At 41.2% G+C, this 16,964-nt stretch overlaps 1 protein-coding gene across 2 annotated transcripts in view; it reads right to left on the bottom strand.

The window, feature by feature from the left end:
- Nucleotides 1-16,964, bottom strand: part of PLAGL1 (PLAG1 like zinc finger 1) — a 43,978-nt gene that overhangs the window by 6,890 nt on the left and 20,124 nt on the right. The window contains exons 3-5 of one of the 2 annotated variants that reach the window (XM_018078377.2): nucleotides 3,758-3,913; nucleotides 2,609-2,721; nucleotides 180-329 (exon numbers count right to left, since the gene is read on the bottom strand). In XM_018078377.2, the coding sequence (XP_017933866.1) occupies nucleotides 180-329; nucleotides 2,609-2,721; nucleotides 3,758-3,913 (419 nt within the window). The remainder of the gene's footprint in view (nucleotides 1-179; nucleotides 330-2,608; nucleotides 2,722-3,757; nucleotides 3,914-16,964) is intronic. The other variant, XM_018078378.1, reaches the window with a different exon arrangement.

Genomic DNA, 16,964 nt, shown 5'->3' with positions numbered 1-16,964 from the left:
GAAAAACCCCATACACTGCTTGCTTTACAATGGATTAAGTGATATAAAAGGTAGTGTGCAATAAAGATCCAGTTGGCAGAATATAATCAATCTTTCATCTTTAAAAGAGTTGGTCTTTCAGAACCTTTCCTTATACATTTCCATTTGGATGACAGGTGAAGCAATGTCAGTTTAACTACCTTAACTGTTGTGAAGTAAACTTCTCCACAGTGCTGATAAGCCACAAGGGTCTGTTCTTCTTGGTTCCGGGCTAGCCGGACAAACATCATCCAGTTTCCACAGTCTTCATTGGGAGTGTCCAGAAAGTACTTCCCTCCATCTTTCAATACCTGAAACAAAGGGGAAGAATGAGCATGATAAAACCAAGTCCCGCATAGAAGCACATTAGTTTTTTTAACTTGGAGTCACAGGTATCAGTTATTTACCCTGTCTTGCTCATATGTCCTTTGAAATTGTGGTTGTTTTGAAATAGATCACTCCTAAAGAATACTAACTGCAAAAGAAAGTGACCAACGAATACCTGCTGAGCACCCTGCTACTAAAATAACTGTAGGGCTTTGTATGTACTTCCAGTTTATATTTCATCATTTTTATGTTATATAGAGATAATATTATAAGAACTAAGTGCAGGCAGGTAGAAAGATAAGCTTTATGCCTTAATCTACTTCCTGAGTACTTGATAATCTCAAACTTCAGCGCTGCTACATTTTTCATGGAACAATTGTATAACTTGTGTAATAAGTTCAGAGAGGTAACATACAATATAATGGCATTTTAACAGTCTTGTCCTTTTCCCCTTAACAAGCAAAAGTAAATAAAATGAACAACTGTGCCAGAAAGATCTCTTTCTTCTTGCTTTACTTCATTCTTCCCAGATTCCCTTCCAAGAAGATGCCTCTGTGAGGTAAATACTATTGTCTTCCAACAAAACAGTTGCTTTTCTGCAATAGTGTCTCAAACATTGACCAACGAAGCTGCACAACAGATGTGAGCACAGCATATATCTGTTCTACTAGTCATATAACTGAGTAATTAATTGCAAAAAAAAGTTGCATTTTTATTGCTTCTGGGAACTATTTTATCTAACTGCATCACATTTCCGATGAAAACACCTGCCTGTTGGACAAGTTCGGTCACATACTCATGCTAGGGAGAAGTCAAGGCAGCTATTGCTGTCATGTAGGAAATCTGGGACTCTAATCTCCTCTTCTGAAGAAACAGTCCATTCATCAGCCAGAGCTGTGCTTATCACTGTATACTTTTAAGCAAACGGTGCTGAGTGATAGAGGATAGGGTGTGGTTTACAATGGTTTGGTGAAGAGGAAGGAACTGGGTGCTTAGCTCATCCATCCATTGTTAGAGAAGTACGTTTTCTGCATTTGTAAGAATTAAAGTGTCTCATAAAAAAACTGAAGAAACTTAGTTATGGAGAAGAGTAAACCCTTTCTGGTGACAATATGACATGAAAAACGCACAGATTATTCTCCTGGCAGTGTTATTCTCCTGGCAGATCATTCCCATGACTTCCATGTGCTAATGAAGTTTACGGCAACTACTGAAGCTATTACTTTTGCTCTCAAACAGAATTATGGAAGTATTTTCTTCACAATACACTGTTTTCTAGCCCTGAGCTTCTGGAGAAAGCTCGTACAAAGACATAAAGTGTATCACAGGACAGCTGCTGCCAGTGTCTCTCTACTGGGGGGTGAGAGGGCCTGATATGAAGTACAAACTCTGGAAGAACCGTGACCTGTTGGGAAGTCCTGACAGAGGCTGTGACTTGACCATGGACTCGCTGTATGACAAGACGTGTGCTCAGGCATGACCCCATGCAGCAAAATGCAAAGATTGGAACCTAGAGGATTACAATCAGCTATCGCTCCCAAGGAATTCCTGTGGTAAAGGATGTGCACGTCTAAGCTAGGCCAGTCCTGTGAGGCCACTATTTTTGCTGCATAAAGTGTGAACAATAATGTCATGGTCCAGATGAGATGATTAGAATCTGTGTGTGCAGCAACAGATGGTACCAGCACTAAAAAACAATCTGACTACATAAACTGAGTAGTGCACTGTGTGTCAAACTTTATATATAATATAAACACATTATTAAGAAATGTTTCCCATCCCTGCACTGTTCCTCCCTACTAAGCAAGTGCCTTAGTGCGTATTTCTGCCATCATCTCTAATCCAGTGCACAAACTCAAACCTCCCAGTGGCATGGTGTAAAGCACAAATCCTTTTGTGTTATCTGGGAAGACAGTTCAGTAGCCAGGCTCTGTGAAAAGTTTATTAAGAGCTGTTAGACTGAGAAGTCCAACATTCTGAAAATGGTAAAACTAGAAAGCAGAAAAGCAAAATTCTAGAAAACAAGGTTACAAGCTGGTCTCCAGGAAGGCCTAGAGTGAAACCATCACAACAACATACAGGAACATATTAGTACTTCAGGTTATGCTGTATTGCCTAATAATGTGATTTACACTCATACTTACAGATCAAAAGCACAGTTAATTAACTAGATCAGTTGGCAAATTGACTGACTAAAATACATAAATACACATGAACTGCTAAAGACATATACGCACTTCATAGAATGTCAGTGGGTTTTTACCTGCAGGACTAGCCTGCTCTCATCATAGCAGGTCAGTTTTGTAGACAGTTGACCAACATAAGGACCAAACTGTGTTCTCTTCTGTATTACTTTCTTTGCAAATACACCAAGGACTGTGAACAAAGAGAGACCAATCTAATATTAATATAGACATCACAAACTATTTCCTATACATTTATAGCTGTGAAAATGGAGATAAACAAACACTGCAGAACACATAGATTCTTCTTCTAGACAAGTAAGCCCTAATGTGAAGAATCTAAAAAGGATGTAAATAGGTACTGATATTTTTTTTTTTTAAATGGGTACTGCATTGAATGCAAAAGTGCCTAAAGTCCATGACAGGACATTAAACTGAGTATGCAACACAATTGTGTAGCTACTCTTCAATCTACACACTGATGTTATCATAGTGCTCTCCTTGTTGGCATAATCTGAGAGGTTGTTCTCTCCCGATATGAGTGGAGAGGATCTATAAAAACATAACATTATCCTGCAACACTCATATATCAATGGAGTGGCAGAATAGACACCTTGTCATTCTCTCTCTGAAATGCAATCTAGGCAGGACTACTTTTACACAGGTACCTGTGGAAAATTTGTGCACTAAGGACATCTTTTCCTTGTTCGAGTCTGGGCATTTGAATTGCCTTGCCTTCAGAAGGAAACAACAGTCTTTCGAAAGGATGAACTCAAGATGCTGCAAAATGTAAATTACCCCACTGTGATCTTTTGCGTTTGCAGGGGGTGGATGAGTGATATCATTTACCATTTTGTTTCTTTTTATTGAGTACTCTTTCCTGTTTTACACGCTTGGGGTTAAAAAAATGTAATAGTGCATGGCTGTTACTATTAGATACAAATTCAACATTCATTAAACTTGAATTGACTGAACAGAGCTAGCTGGTTGCTCACAGCTAAATGTCACACCAGTTCTGGCTAATGTCCTGCCATCAGTCTGTGCTTCTAAGTTAGTAGAAATCAGTCATAAAAAACAGTAGCTGACTGTGAGCTTTAGCTGTGCCCAGCTGAAAATAAAGCAGTCTTCATACTGCTAATGCCCAATGATTACGCCTCATGAAAACAAGCCAGTGCTAGTAATTTTGCCTCCTCTTTCTCAAATGTGGGAAAAAGAGCTAAAATACTTACTCTGCTGGTTTCCAGCTCGCAGCTCCAACACTCGCAAAGTGAGGTAGTGAGGTAGGGTGAGACGGGCTCGGCTGGGAATAACCCTATCTTTAGCCCTGATGAGTGGTCCGTGGAGTTTGCATTCTCCTACAAGGCTTCTACCACAATCCTCACACCCTACAAATCCAGAAAAGGGAACCTGTTACTAAAAATGGCATACTACTTTCAAATTTAATCTCCTCTAATTTTGTCACCTTGAGAACACATCTGGAATTACTAATGCTTTTCTTCACACCAGTGTTCTACATAAATTAGTGAAAAGATTATCTGCAGGAACTGAATTAGGAAGGTTTGAAATAACACCTCCAGTCTGTGCATTCTCTTGTGTGCAAATTGCTGGGTCCTGACCTCCAAAGATTTATACATGTGTTCAATTGGAGATGTCACAAACTGTGCCTCTGAAGACTGAGACGGCAGCAAAACTGGAGCTCATTGTGTGCTCACCTATAAATCAAGGTGCATATATGAAATGCACCAGAAATGAGAAGGACAAAGCTGTTAGTAACAACATGGCAAGGTTAGTCCCTTCCAACCTTACCCATTCTGTGATTACATAATCCTGTAATTTGCAGAGATCCAAGGAATTCAAGGAAGACTTTGTGTCTGCTGCACAGACCATTCTCAGCAGAAGACAAGACCCACTGTGTACCATGAAAAATAAGTATGATGGGTCTTACAGTCACAACTCAGTTGACAATCACACAAGGGTAGCCTTCTTGCAGGCCTCGCTGCCTATGGGAGTAAGGAAAAGGGGCACACCACATCTCCCAGTTGCTGGTTCCAATAATGACATCTGCAGGCTGAACACATGTACCATCCAGAGAAGTCATTAAAGAAAAACACATGTCTGCAAACTGACTTTCCCCCAGCACAGTGAGATATTTTTGGTTCAGTGCAGCTCAAACTGGTTGCCAGGGAAACTCATACTGAGCAGCGACACAACTGAGCAATGAGACTTTCCAGCAGAAGGTCATCTTGGCACTGCTGTCACGCAGGGCGATGGGAAAAAGGGGACTTCTTGCACAAAACATTTTTATAGACAGCAGAAACCAAACCAGTAAGCCAAAAGTGCTTTATGATTGAGTTAAAAGGAAAAGCTGGTGTTGGTCATCCATGACTACCTCATTTTGTTTTCCTTATGAAAACTCTGCTGAGCAAGTCTATTCAGTAAGCAACAATACAGAGCAGAGGAGGGGAGCCAGCACAGTCAAGAGAGTCCAAGGGAGCCACAGGACATTGTTGCAGAGACTGGGGCAGAAGAGGTGAGGCTTCACCACAGACAGGGGCTTGTAACCAAGGAGAGGTCAAGAGAAGCATAGAAAGTTCAGGAGACTTTGCCTGGGGAGACATCAGAGATGTCTTTGAGAAAGGACACTAGCACCATAAATGCCATTACATATTAAGGTAGCTCAAAAAGGTTTTTGTTTGTAAACAGATGTAGGCACTTGACTAAATTACACACCTTGACAGTCTAGTCCAAAATCTCCCAAATAAGCTGGAAGTGTTCCTAGCCAGTTCTTTGGGCACTCCATCAATTTTAAATGAGGAGGTAGACCTGTGTGTTCGTCAGGCTGCAGGCACTACAATAGTCTGTATTTTTCAGTAATTTGGGGAACGTGTAAGTTTTCTTTTGCCATGGCTCCCAGGCTGCACGCCTGCACTATGAGTAGCTGAAATACATTACTTTTTTTGCAAGTGCTACAGATAAAGAACATGCCCCTCTACAGCCCTCACTTAAAATGCACAAAAAACAACAATACAGCTGCAAAGCATATTTTTCTTGTTATACACTGGTTTGTGTACCTGAAAGTCCTTTACAGCTAGGCTGCAAGAAAAAACAATTTCCTTGGTGATTTAACTTAATTGGCTTTTAAATAGATTCCAGAAGTCACCCTTCTGAGGACAACAAAATTAGGAGGGCTTCCTGAGCTTACCTAGAATAATAGTAACTTTGTCTCAAGTCAAACAGCTCCTGCTTGGAGAGTCATTGTATGCAAACTGCCAAAACACATTACCAAAAGCAAAATGGAGACAAAGAACTGCTGTTGGAGGAAGGATGTGTCTAATCGTAAAGTACACGACCTTATCAATCCATGCCATACCTCTGTGATTCATCACTACCAAGCTCCTGAGCAAACCTCTCAGCCTCCCCGGGGCAGTGCCCACCGCAGAGGCCCCAGGGTGGGCAGCTCACAGGCAGGCGGGAAAAGGAAAGCAGGGGAAAAGGGTATTCTTTGAATCGGCCTCCAAACTCAGCAGTAATTCATTAGCTAATTGTCCTCCATTACCCTTAGTCCTCCAGATCCAAGACATAAGGTCTGAAATGATTCACACAGGTGGGTACTGGGGAGGCACTCCTCTAAAATCAGGGACTGCTTTGCATCAGAAGAGGTGTTGAGCATGCCACTGAGCTTAGCAGCCCCACAGATGGCTCCCCAGGTAGCACACCTAAGCAGCATGACAAAGTCCTGAATGAAATTTGCTGCAGAGCTGGAAGTGCTTTTAAGCACCTTGGGACCTGGCATAGCTGCACGCTGCCTTGAAATATCCAGAGCTGCCCAAGGCTTGTTCTAAGATTTTCTATGTTTTTTTTTTACATGGGACCTGAAGATAACTAGATTACTTAAGTTATTTAAGAGGCATACTGGTATTACATTCACTGAACAGTATTTCTGACTCCACACCAACATGTTAGTACCCTGACTCAGAATTTATAGTGCTCTAAAAATTGCCAGGTGTACCAGAACCACAGGACTGGAGCACTGCAAACAGAATAATCCCTGGGGAACAGGGATCTTCGTAATTTCTCTCCCCAAAACTAACAGTGCAAAACGGTCAAGTTCACAATCTTCCTCAGAGATAACTACAGATCAAGTCATGATCCTTTGTATATCAGTGCTAAATTACTGATGCCATTGGTGAAGGAATGTATATGTAGCTGCAGCACAGCACCGGTTTGCAAAGCTTATACAGATTTTATACCCCTTTTTACCTTGGCTAATTAAGTAAACTGCATTTTTTCAACAACAGCCTCAGAACTCACTCTGTTTTGAAATATCGAGCATCCAGCCATGGAAACAACACACACTTTGTTGTATTAGCACTAGAAATGAAATACACTTGGTTAGAAAAATCATTTTCTGTGAAGAAGATTTCTTCTGCTTTTTGTTGGGCACTTTAGTACCTCAATGCTTTTGCAGTTTCCTTGCTCCCTTAAACTGTATTTACACAAACAAAATTAATGGGCTCGAGGTCATGTGCAAGCATGCAAGAAAAAGTAAAACTGCCACCATTCCTCTGCTTTGCTGTGATTTAGATGAGTAGGGAGCAAAAAGAAATAAATGAGATTCACAGGAGTTACAAGCTGTTAAAAAACATATCGTGTCATTTACTATACCTTTAGAACAACAGTGCTATATTGTCCCCTAGAGGGTATTTCTTCATTCTTTCTCTGTCTTTGCAGTGATTCGGAAAAACTTCCAAATCATGCTTTTTTATCTATCTAGAGATACAACTACACAAGCTAACAAATCTTGTAGCTGTTAAGATTTTTACTTTGCTGAACTTCACTGCAGCAGGGGGGAGACAGGCATGCAGAAGAGCCTGGCATGGGTGCAGGTGCAGACTCTGACCAGGTTGCAGGTGTGCAGCCACCACCTTAATCACAAGGACAAGGTGCTCACCCCCTACAAACTGCCTCTGGAGGGGCTAACAGAAGGGCATATCTGTACACCCCAAGCCTGGTATCCCTGCGCCTGAATCTGCTCCCACTTCTCCCAGATATTGAGAGGCATGGTTGGCAGCAGCCACGGCTTTCCCTGGCTCTTTGGGTCATCAGAAAAGTGAGACCCACTGCCTACAGGATGCACTCCGACCACATGAGCTGACCGAACGGTGGTAGCCATGTTCCCAAGGAGGTGAATGGGCTGCGAATGTGGCTCACCTGTACCGTCCTCACCATGCTGGTTCTTCCCCCCAGTCCAGGTCTAGCTGACAGTTCTCCTTTGCTTCAGACTATACAGCCTGGCAGCCTCAGTGACCAGCCTGCCTCGCCCTCCAGACAGCTCTGGGGCCAGCCACGCTGCACAGGGACAAGCTCCCGCAGCCAACAGTAGCCAAGCTGGCACAGTAGCTTGGGCAAGCTGGACTTGAGCACAGTCAACAAACTGGTTTCCAAAACAGCAGCACTGTCGAGTACTGTGCCACCCCCACAGGCACAAGCCCGGCCTCGGGGAGAGCTCATTAGCGTGGGCAAGGAGCCACAGGCTGCGGTTACACAGAGTCTGCTGCAGAGATAACAGGAGCTATACATAACCATACTAGGAACTACAAACACTGTCATGATAGCTCAGACATGCCACCAGCTCCTTAACCAATCAGCAGCAGAACATCACTTTTTAAAACCAGTTTGCTAAAAATTAGATGCCTATCAGGACGTCCTTCCTGTGTTTTCTCCAACCTCTATTTTCAAGAGAGACTTTACAGTACCTGAACACTTCAGTGGCCCACAAGATGCCTGCGGTACAATTACGTTCCCTGTGAAGGCAGAGGTAAATCATTCCTTCTAGAACGTCCACTTTGAGCAAGAAACGATCGGCGTCTGAGCAGCACTTGACATTTGCTGTGCTGTTTTGCAGCATTAGAATTAGCTCCCATGAGCAGAGGGAGCAAAGATCAGTGTACATAACAGTCCAAATCCTAGACTAATTACAATCATAAGATTTGCATAGCAAACAACAGTAATTTATCGCAGAGTAAAACTGTACTGCTCCATTAGTCTTGTTCAGCTTTCACATAGAGGAATGCTGCAAAAATACCATCTGGATGTTTTCTGTCCAAGATCCTTTGCACATACCAGTCTTGGTTCTTCTTACTCAGAGGTGTGTGAGGTGGTGCATGAGGGTTTCCTGCCCTATGGTTTGTTCTGCAGCACTCTGTGCTGGAAAAGCTTAAAAGCCTTGTTCTACAGTATAATTTATTTGGCAAAAAAGTCAAAGTACTCAAATAGCAAATAGTTAATCACAAGTTATTTTCCCATTATTGTGGGCCACTGACACAATTCCCACTGTAAAGAAATGTTTATGAAAGAAGCCTTATGTGTCCTAAGTTTGATGTGCAAAATGAAGCTCTTAATTAATAATTTATCCTATTTATATTAAAGTAAAATAGAACTTGCTATAACTACCATAATGCAGAATGTCATGCTAAATTTTCTACTGACTAATCTTCACTTTTTAGCTATAACTGATCCCCAATCCAGCATCAAAATAGGTAAACATTTCTTCAATGTCTACTTTTCACGTCTATGTCATACATCAAAACCTTGCATTAACAGAGAGGTACAACTGCTCAGCTCTGCATGAAAAAAAAAAAAAAAATAAATCAAGAAACCACACTCCAGGCTGACTTTGCAATCACAATTGCTCACCCGAGCAAAGACTGAAAACTTGCACTTTTGTGCTTGACACAGTGGGAAGCGGGTACTACATTTTCCATAACCCTGCACCCAAAACAACTCCACCTGCAAAAAGAAGGGGGAGAAAAAAGAGATTTACTCTTACGTGCTTAAGAGGGAAACTTTATAGATTTCAAGCAGTGAGTTCCCACGCCTCTGACACACGAAGACCACGAAGCCTCGCAGTCTGCCTGGTGGCACCAGCAGGGACACTGTGGATGTGCTGTTAGGGCAGTATCAGCTCCTTACCAAGGCCTTGTGCTGGTCACTGCCATGCCCAGGCTTTCTGGTGAGTGGACAGGAGCTCCTGAGATGCAGATGGAGGGGGAGGAGGAGTCCTGCTCCTGTGCAGGAGTGAGCAGCACCCTGCACGTAAATGCCTACACCCATTGGGGCCCCCTCTCCCTGGGAAGGAGAACAGTAGGTGGTTTGCAAACATCCCAGAAATCATTCTTAACATTAAACATATTCATGGGAACATGACCTCATGCTCCTAAAATGTAAAACTTTAAAAATGAGTTACTATATTTGGAGACAGAAACAGAGAAAGAGAACAGCAAACATGCCTTACTGCCACCCCACCCCATACATTCAGTCAGGCTGGCAGGTCGAGCTAATTCCCTAAAACGGGGACCCAGCACTGCAGGTGAACCCAGCCTTCAGGCATCCTGACCCAGCCACTGATCTGCAGTGACGCTTTCCCTCATCTCACCTCCAACCTCCCCGTGCCTCTGTTTTTGTTCCCCAGAAGAATGAAGATTCAGAGGGAGGGCAAATCCCTGGGTTTCCAGCAGTGGAAGATCATCTGTCAAGGCATCTGCTTCTTCCTTACAGCAGTACGATCTTGACAGCACAGCTGTTCTTATGGAAGAATGCCTCTAAGAAGGGAGGCTCAGCACATATCTGACTATAAAGAAACCTTCTAACACAAAGCACAAATGCATTTTCCTGGCAGACACAAGTTCCAACATGTAAAGTCTTCAGAACTCCAAAACTATTTGTTATACAAACATATAGAAGATAACAACAACTATGATTCATTACTAGTTCCTAATAGGGAGTAATCATGATGACAGTCAAGCACATCTGGGAACAGTTAAGTTTTTTGCCTGGTGGCCATGAAGGACTACAACAGGCACAGCCAGAATGAATTTAACCAGTTTCCCACAAAAAGTCAGTTTCACACCAATCCCAATGAGGCTACTGTGCTCCTTCTGTCTAGAAAATCTTAGCAAAACAGTTAGAGAAGCCTCAAGGATCACAGCTGGGCTGTGAAATTTAGCAGTTTCAGCAGGTTCCCGTGAAGCCTGTGCAGGAAAAGCAACTCTGTGCTCTGCTTTATCTTACAAACTTCCCAGCTAGGAGGGAAAAAAGTTACCTCCACTGTCTGAATACCTGAAAGGGCAGTAACTTACAAGTCTTTCCTTTAAAATTAGAGAAAAAAACCCTCAAGAAACCCACAACACACAAAAAAAACCTCCAACAAACCAAACAGTGGGGAAAGTATGTAAGTGTGTTTATCATGTTTAACTTTACTGCAGTTTGATCAACTGATTTATCAAAGTTCTTGGTAGGTTCATTCATCTAAAAATGACCTGAGGTCAAAAAATTCATTGATTGATTGAAAGCTAATTTAAAAAATAATCTTTTGCTCGTTATTCTTGGTATAAAACGTACGTGTCACATTTCCAGTACACCACATGGGGTTTGGTTGTTATCAGAACCCATATACATAACCACCACAGTTCAAGTGAAATCACCTCCTGTAGTTTACATTTAATAGCTTCTAATCAGCACAAACAAAGAGACTTCTCTCATTGCTAAATGCTGAACACATTTTGAACAATGAAATTCAAAAACACAGTTGGATTTTTCAGGGTTTTTTTTCCCTTCTCTCCCTCTCCCTCCACTCTCTGAAGTCATATAAAATTAGATCCAGAAAGAGGAAAGGAAGTTAACAGCAAATTCGCAGACACAACTACAATATTTTTACGAGAAAGAGCCTCAGTCAGCATAGCGTGGTCCTACAAAATGCCCAGCAAGAGCCTCCAAAGAGCAAAGCCTTCCTTGATGCACTCTGCTCATCTTCTCCAGCAGTCGGTCCTGGTGCAAGGCTGTGGCTCCTTGGCTGCAACACCTTCATCTTGCTTTAGGTCTTCCCTAGCACTGCTCAAACCACGCCGCTTCTGTACTGCAGATAGCAAAACTAGAACCCCCTGTTCACAGAAACACAGCCAGCTATCAAGAGAGTCATATTCAAACTGCTTATAATCACCCTGGGCTCCTGAGCCACATATTGGACTCCCTAATCTACATCTCCCACAGCACAGGTTCGACCTACCACAGCTAAAGAGGCTTTCATTGGTCACAAGCAAAGAGGCCTTTTGGGGAGATTTTTGACAGGCTGGTTGATTTATTTTAGTGTCAGACCTTTTAGTGGATAATGTAAATGCTATCGCGGCAATTTAACACAGACACCAGAATTTTCCATCTTTTTACTAGCAGGAAAAAAACCCAGGCACATATGTCTTCCTAAATGTATGTATGTATAAATACACATGTACGCAGCCACACACACACACACACACTATATCAAGTGCATTAATACAGTTGACAGTTTTATTGATGGCAGGTCAACACCATGGTTTCAATTCTGATAAACGAAGTGCAGCAATTGTAATGACTAAAGCTTAGTATTAATTAGTTGAAATATTTCCAACCCTTGCAACATTCCCTTAAAAGGGAACCTTAGACTGGGTCTCTCTCTCCATCACTGAACTTGGTTGTTACTGCCCACCAAGTCCAGATGCTGTGTGGAGGAGACTGGTGGAAGGCTTGGTGGCAAAAGCTACCTCTCCTTAGGAAACCAGTCCAAATCGATTCTTGATTTTCCACGGATGACACAACTTTCAACACAGACTTGCGGGAACTTTCCCAGCAAAGGTACTAGCAGTTGGGATATATTTCCAGCTGTTTACTAAAAGAAAGAACCAGGCAGGTAGACACGCTTTGGAGATAGAAATATGATATGAGTTTACTGTAGGATGCAACAAGGAAGCCTGGCATGACAGACCAAAGAGATATTGTACTCATCCCATGGCTGGAGAATTTGAAGTCTTTAGAGGCAGTTATAACATGAAGCAAGCCACAGCTACCGGGAATAAAAGTGCAGTGCAAAAATGATGTGACCCACTTCTGTAGGTATTAGTCTGTGCACTTAGCTCTACTGATGTGCAAGTAGTCACATTATGAAAGAAGGAAGTCCATGGGGAGAAGTGAATACACGGACACATAAAACTGGTTGGAGCTGTGACCCTGGGGTCTGTCCTGAAAGAATACTCCAATGCATATTACATTCAGTGGAAACTATGCCTGAATAAAACTGGAAAATCAGTTAACTTTCTCAGTGAACCACCCAAACTTCCTACTGATATTCCAACTCATCCAAGAGAAAAAAATTTTTTTTTTTTTTACTAATGAACCCTAATGTATATATTTAAAATACTGAAATGAAGGAATCTTCTTTTAAAAGCATTGGCTTTTGTAAATGAAAGGTCATTAACAGCTTGGCAGAACAGCTTTAGCTCTTATTACGCATCCGCTTCATAACAGAGGATACTGCCAACAACTTCTGTTATTCCCTGCCTCATTTCCAACATGAAAAGCATGCCTGATTCCCAGTTCCTCTGGGAAAAAAAATGACCCTGTTAAATTATTCTCCTCTTTTAAGGCGTGATTTCTTAAAAAAAAAAAAAATAGGCATTGGGAAGCTCTGCTGCTGAAAAGACACAAAAATGTATTTCTGTGAAAAAATACGCATGCAAGTGTCGTATCTACATTTCCATTTACTTGTTTTCTTTTTCCTAAGATCTAACATTTATTTGTATTTTTTCTACACTAAAGACTGTTAATGGGAACCACAAGATGATTACCTAATGTCTTGACTGATACTGTACTAAAGAAATTAGGTCCACCTGAGCTTCTTTAACAGATTGACTAAGAAAGGATAACAAAATTGGCAGCAACAGAGTAGGCAGCAGTACAGCACATTTTCCTTACAATGACTATTCTCCTCAGGCATAAGGACAACTTTCACTCTGCTTTCTAAGAGTAATATAGAAATACAAAGAACATGATTATAGATTATTATAGAAGAACTACATGAGAGTTGCAAAAATTTGTGGGTTTAGAAAAAATCGCAGACTTTTTCCTACAGATGAAGCTTTCTAAACTCAGATTATAAATATCTCCATAAAGCCCTATTTATTCTACTGCTGACAGTCATCTCAGTTTGAGATCAAATAAAATTCAAACACTTTCCCTATATTTCTGATTAATTTATAGTTTCTTTTAATTATTTCCAAAAGTCACACACACAAAAGTAACAGTAGTCTCTATTGCTAGAATCTAAGAAGCAACCTTGCAATGCAAAACTGCAAGGAATTTGTTCCTGTTTTCATACCTTCCTAGCTTGAAGAACAAGATCAAAGGATGGTAAATGCATCACCTTGGGGGACATGCACCCTTCCTCAGATATGTATATGTGTAACTCCAGTCATTTAGCGTATATATTTAGTTTGAGCTGTGTATGATTACATATCCCACGCTGTACTCGGTATATTTTGCTCTGTTGGTTGGAAATCACGTATTTTATACTTCTTCCACTTCAACACTGCCAATAGGTTACAACGATATTAATATTTTGTAAAGATCCTTCAAGTTAGAAGAGGCAAATGGAAAACTGTGATAACAGAACATCCTTATGCACCTCCCCACACATCTGGCTAACCACCTTCCAGTCCAGTAAATTAAACATAACACACTCTGCCTTGTCTTATCGCCCAAGTAACAGAGAACAAGTGCCACTTTCCGGGTCACATATGAATCATCTACTTTCTTTTCCATTATACCAACTAAAAAAGCCCCAATCAACTGAGCTTTCCACAACCGTAATTCTTTTCTATTTGCACCATTAAAAGTACCCAGAAACCCTCCCCAGTCAACATTTTCATAACATATCTAGATTACAGCATTAAAAGAACCTACAAACGTATCTCCTGTGCAACTTAAATGTTAACTTTAAATTAGCTTTAAATTTTAATGGCTTCCAATGCCTATCATGCATAAATACACTTAAGTGAGGTCTAAAAACAGTCTTGATCCATTTGGATAACAACAGTGTCAACAGAGCCCACAAACATCATATCTGCCTGCTTGAGTTCAGTGTTTTTACATCTTTGTCAAAATTGTAAATGCATTTGCTTTTTTTTTGCCTTTCCCTCTAAAAATCTTGGAAACTTAATGGCAAAGCCACAAGCAAACATGTTGATGCTCTACAGTAAAACAATGTATTTTCATTTTAAGGATCACAAAGTAATCTAAAGAAAGCATGTTTGCATACAGAGCCCAAACTCTTCCAAGAAAAACAGGTACGTTATCTGCTGGGAGAAGAGCAAAATGAGACAAAACCTAGTAAGATTACTAGCTCAAAATCACTCAAAGAAAAAATGCCAGACTGAGGAACACAAACTATTCCAACAGACCATGAAACTTCCCAAGCACTTCCCCTGAAATGAGGGGACTACTCAAGAGTTTTCAAACTACTGCACACATGCACAGACACTTTAAATCAGGTTTGCAACATAAACACAGCAATTCCTACTGCCATGTAAAAACAAGGCAGCGTGATGGCAATTATTCTGTTCAGAGCTTGCCCTTACACTTAAACTAACAAAGGAAGAAATAACATTACCTAATTTTTTTTCCTGCAATCATAAGTGGGCCACATCTGGAAGTTGTAGCTGCATGAGCCCAGAAATCTCTTTCTTCAGTCACCACAGAAACTAATATAGGAACTCCAGTGATTTGTTCTCTTTTTTTCAGTAAAAAATTTACATATGAATTACACACCAAATTCCTTCAGTCTAATAAACTGTTCTGAACTTGCATGAAGAAAATACTGCTTCTTCGTTATCATCCTCCTCTTGCTACTCTTTGCTGTCTTTCCAAAAAAACTGTACAGCAAGCATAGTGGTAAGTCTACCTCTTGCCTTGATTCCATGCATGGAAACAGAGGTTTGGAAATATATCCTTACATTTCAAAGGATTTTAGATTCCCAGATTTCCTGCCAGACAGGCCTGCTTATTAGTCCCTGCCTTGTGTGTAAGTATTAACACAGCAATCAGTCAAGAAATCATCTGATGCCACTGGGCTGATTCTCAAAGGCATAAAAAAATTGCATATAATAGCCCACATAAATTACTGATGCTCAGGACCTGACTGGAAGACCGAAATACTGAATTATTTTCTATTATTTTTCATGTTCATTAATTACCATTAGATAAAGAACAAACGAGCACATATAGAGGCTAGAAACAGCATATGAGTCTCTTAGGTGTTTCCCGTGACACAATACAATTCAAATATTGTTTTTGCACTTAAGAACAGAAACGCAAACATTTCATAATTTCGCTGTGTATGGGAAATCAAAACAAACCTTACCTTATTTACAATATCAATTTTAGTAAAAAGTCAGGCTATGCTAGTACAGGGTGGCAGGAACCATGCCATCTTCCTTCAGCAGATTTTTCCAAATGCCCCTCTGTTCAACTAAGTCTAACTCCGCTCTGTTTTGTTTCCCCAGGAGGACCCATTCAGGACCATGTGCTCCTTTTCAGCTGTCAATAAACAGAAGCGGTGAATTCCCCAGTGCTTCACAAAGCTAGTTAGGCATAGCCATTCATTTCTTTGGGAAAACAGGGCATTGATTTCAGCAAATTCCCAGGGAGCAGCTACAACAAAGAGATCAAAGATCCACCTCCTTTCCTGCCTGGCTTTGGCCGGCTGGGCTGAGAGGAGCAGCAACAGGTTTCGGAAGAGCAGGCTCAAGCCCCACTGACCACTGCATGCTCCATTCACACCCGTCATCTTCCTACATTCCCGGAACAGCCCCCGGCACTAACCGTGACAAACCCCTACATTCACACAGCATAATATACTGCACGCTAGTTCATCCAAGGATAAAAAGAAAAACAAGCTCCAAGGGAAGTCCGCTGCTTCCCCAACCAGCCGAGCCTCAGTAGCTGCCAGATTTTCCATAAACTTTTTTTTTTCTTAGCTTCTCCATCTCAAACAGAGAAACACTTGCTACCTCAAATTTATTGTGGTGAAAGTTCACTGGAATGTTGGCTTTTTAGGTTTATTTCCATGAGCTTGAAGACTTAGCTGCTGGAGTTTGAGGTCTAGTTGCAGCAGTCCTTGTATTGTGCAGCCATGACGTTTTCTTTGTGCAATTTGCCCCAGACTGCAGTGTTTTTTTCCCTAGGAAACTAAGGGGGTTTGTTCTGATTTGGTTAGATTTTTACTTTTTAATTATACGTCTTGTCTTCATTAATGTGACCTGGAACAAGATTTTTAATGCTAGAATTTGACCTTGTATTGAACCAAGCATTAGTAAAAGATGATGCTGTGGACAAGCTTAAGGACTGGTGGTTAGGCTACACGTCTACTACTAAACAGTAAGAGACAGAGACCGGTTCTTATGGTGCGGAGACCACTCGGCATCAGCTCCACATGTCTAAATGCTCCTCAACTCCTTATCTGTTCCCCAACAAACAGTTTGGTTATATCCAAATTCCTTACCTGGAACACAGTCTGGTAGATATTATCCCCAAAACACACCATAGTGTTGCTTGCTACTATAGGGCAGTACT

The sequence above is a fragment of the Manacus vitellinus genome, unplaced genomic scaffold (genome assembly GCF_001715985.3).
Source record: "Manacus vitellinus isolate BGI_N305 unplaced genomic scaffold, ASM171598v3 scaffold_4_pilon, whole genome shotgun sequence".
Lineage (NCBI taxonomy): Eukaryota > Metazoa > Chordata > Aves > Passeriformes > Pipridae > Manacus > Manacus vitellinus.
The sequence above is the reverse complement of the archived record's forward strand: the minus strand, read 5'-3'. Positions and strand labels throughout refer to the sequence as shown.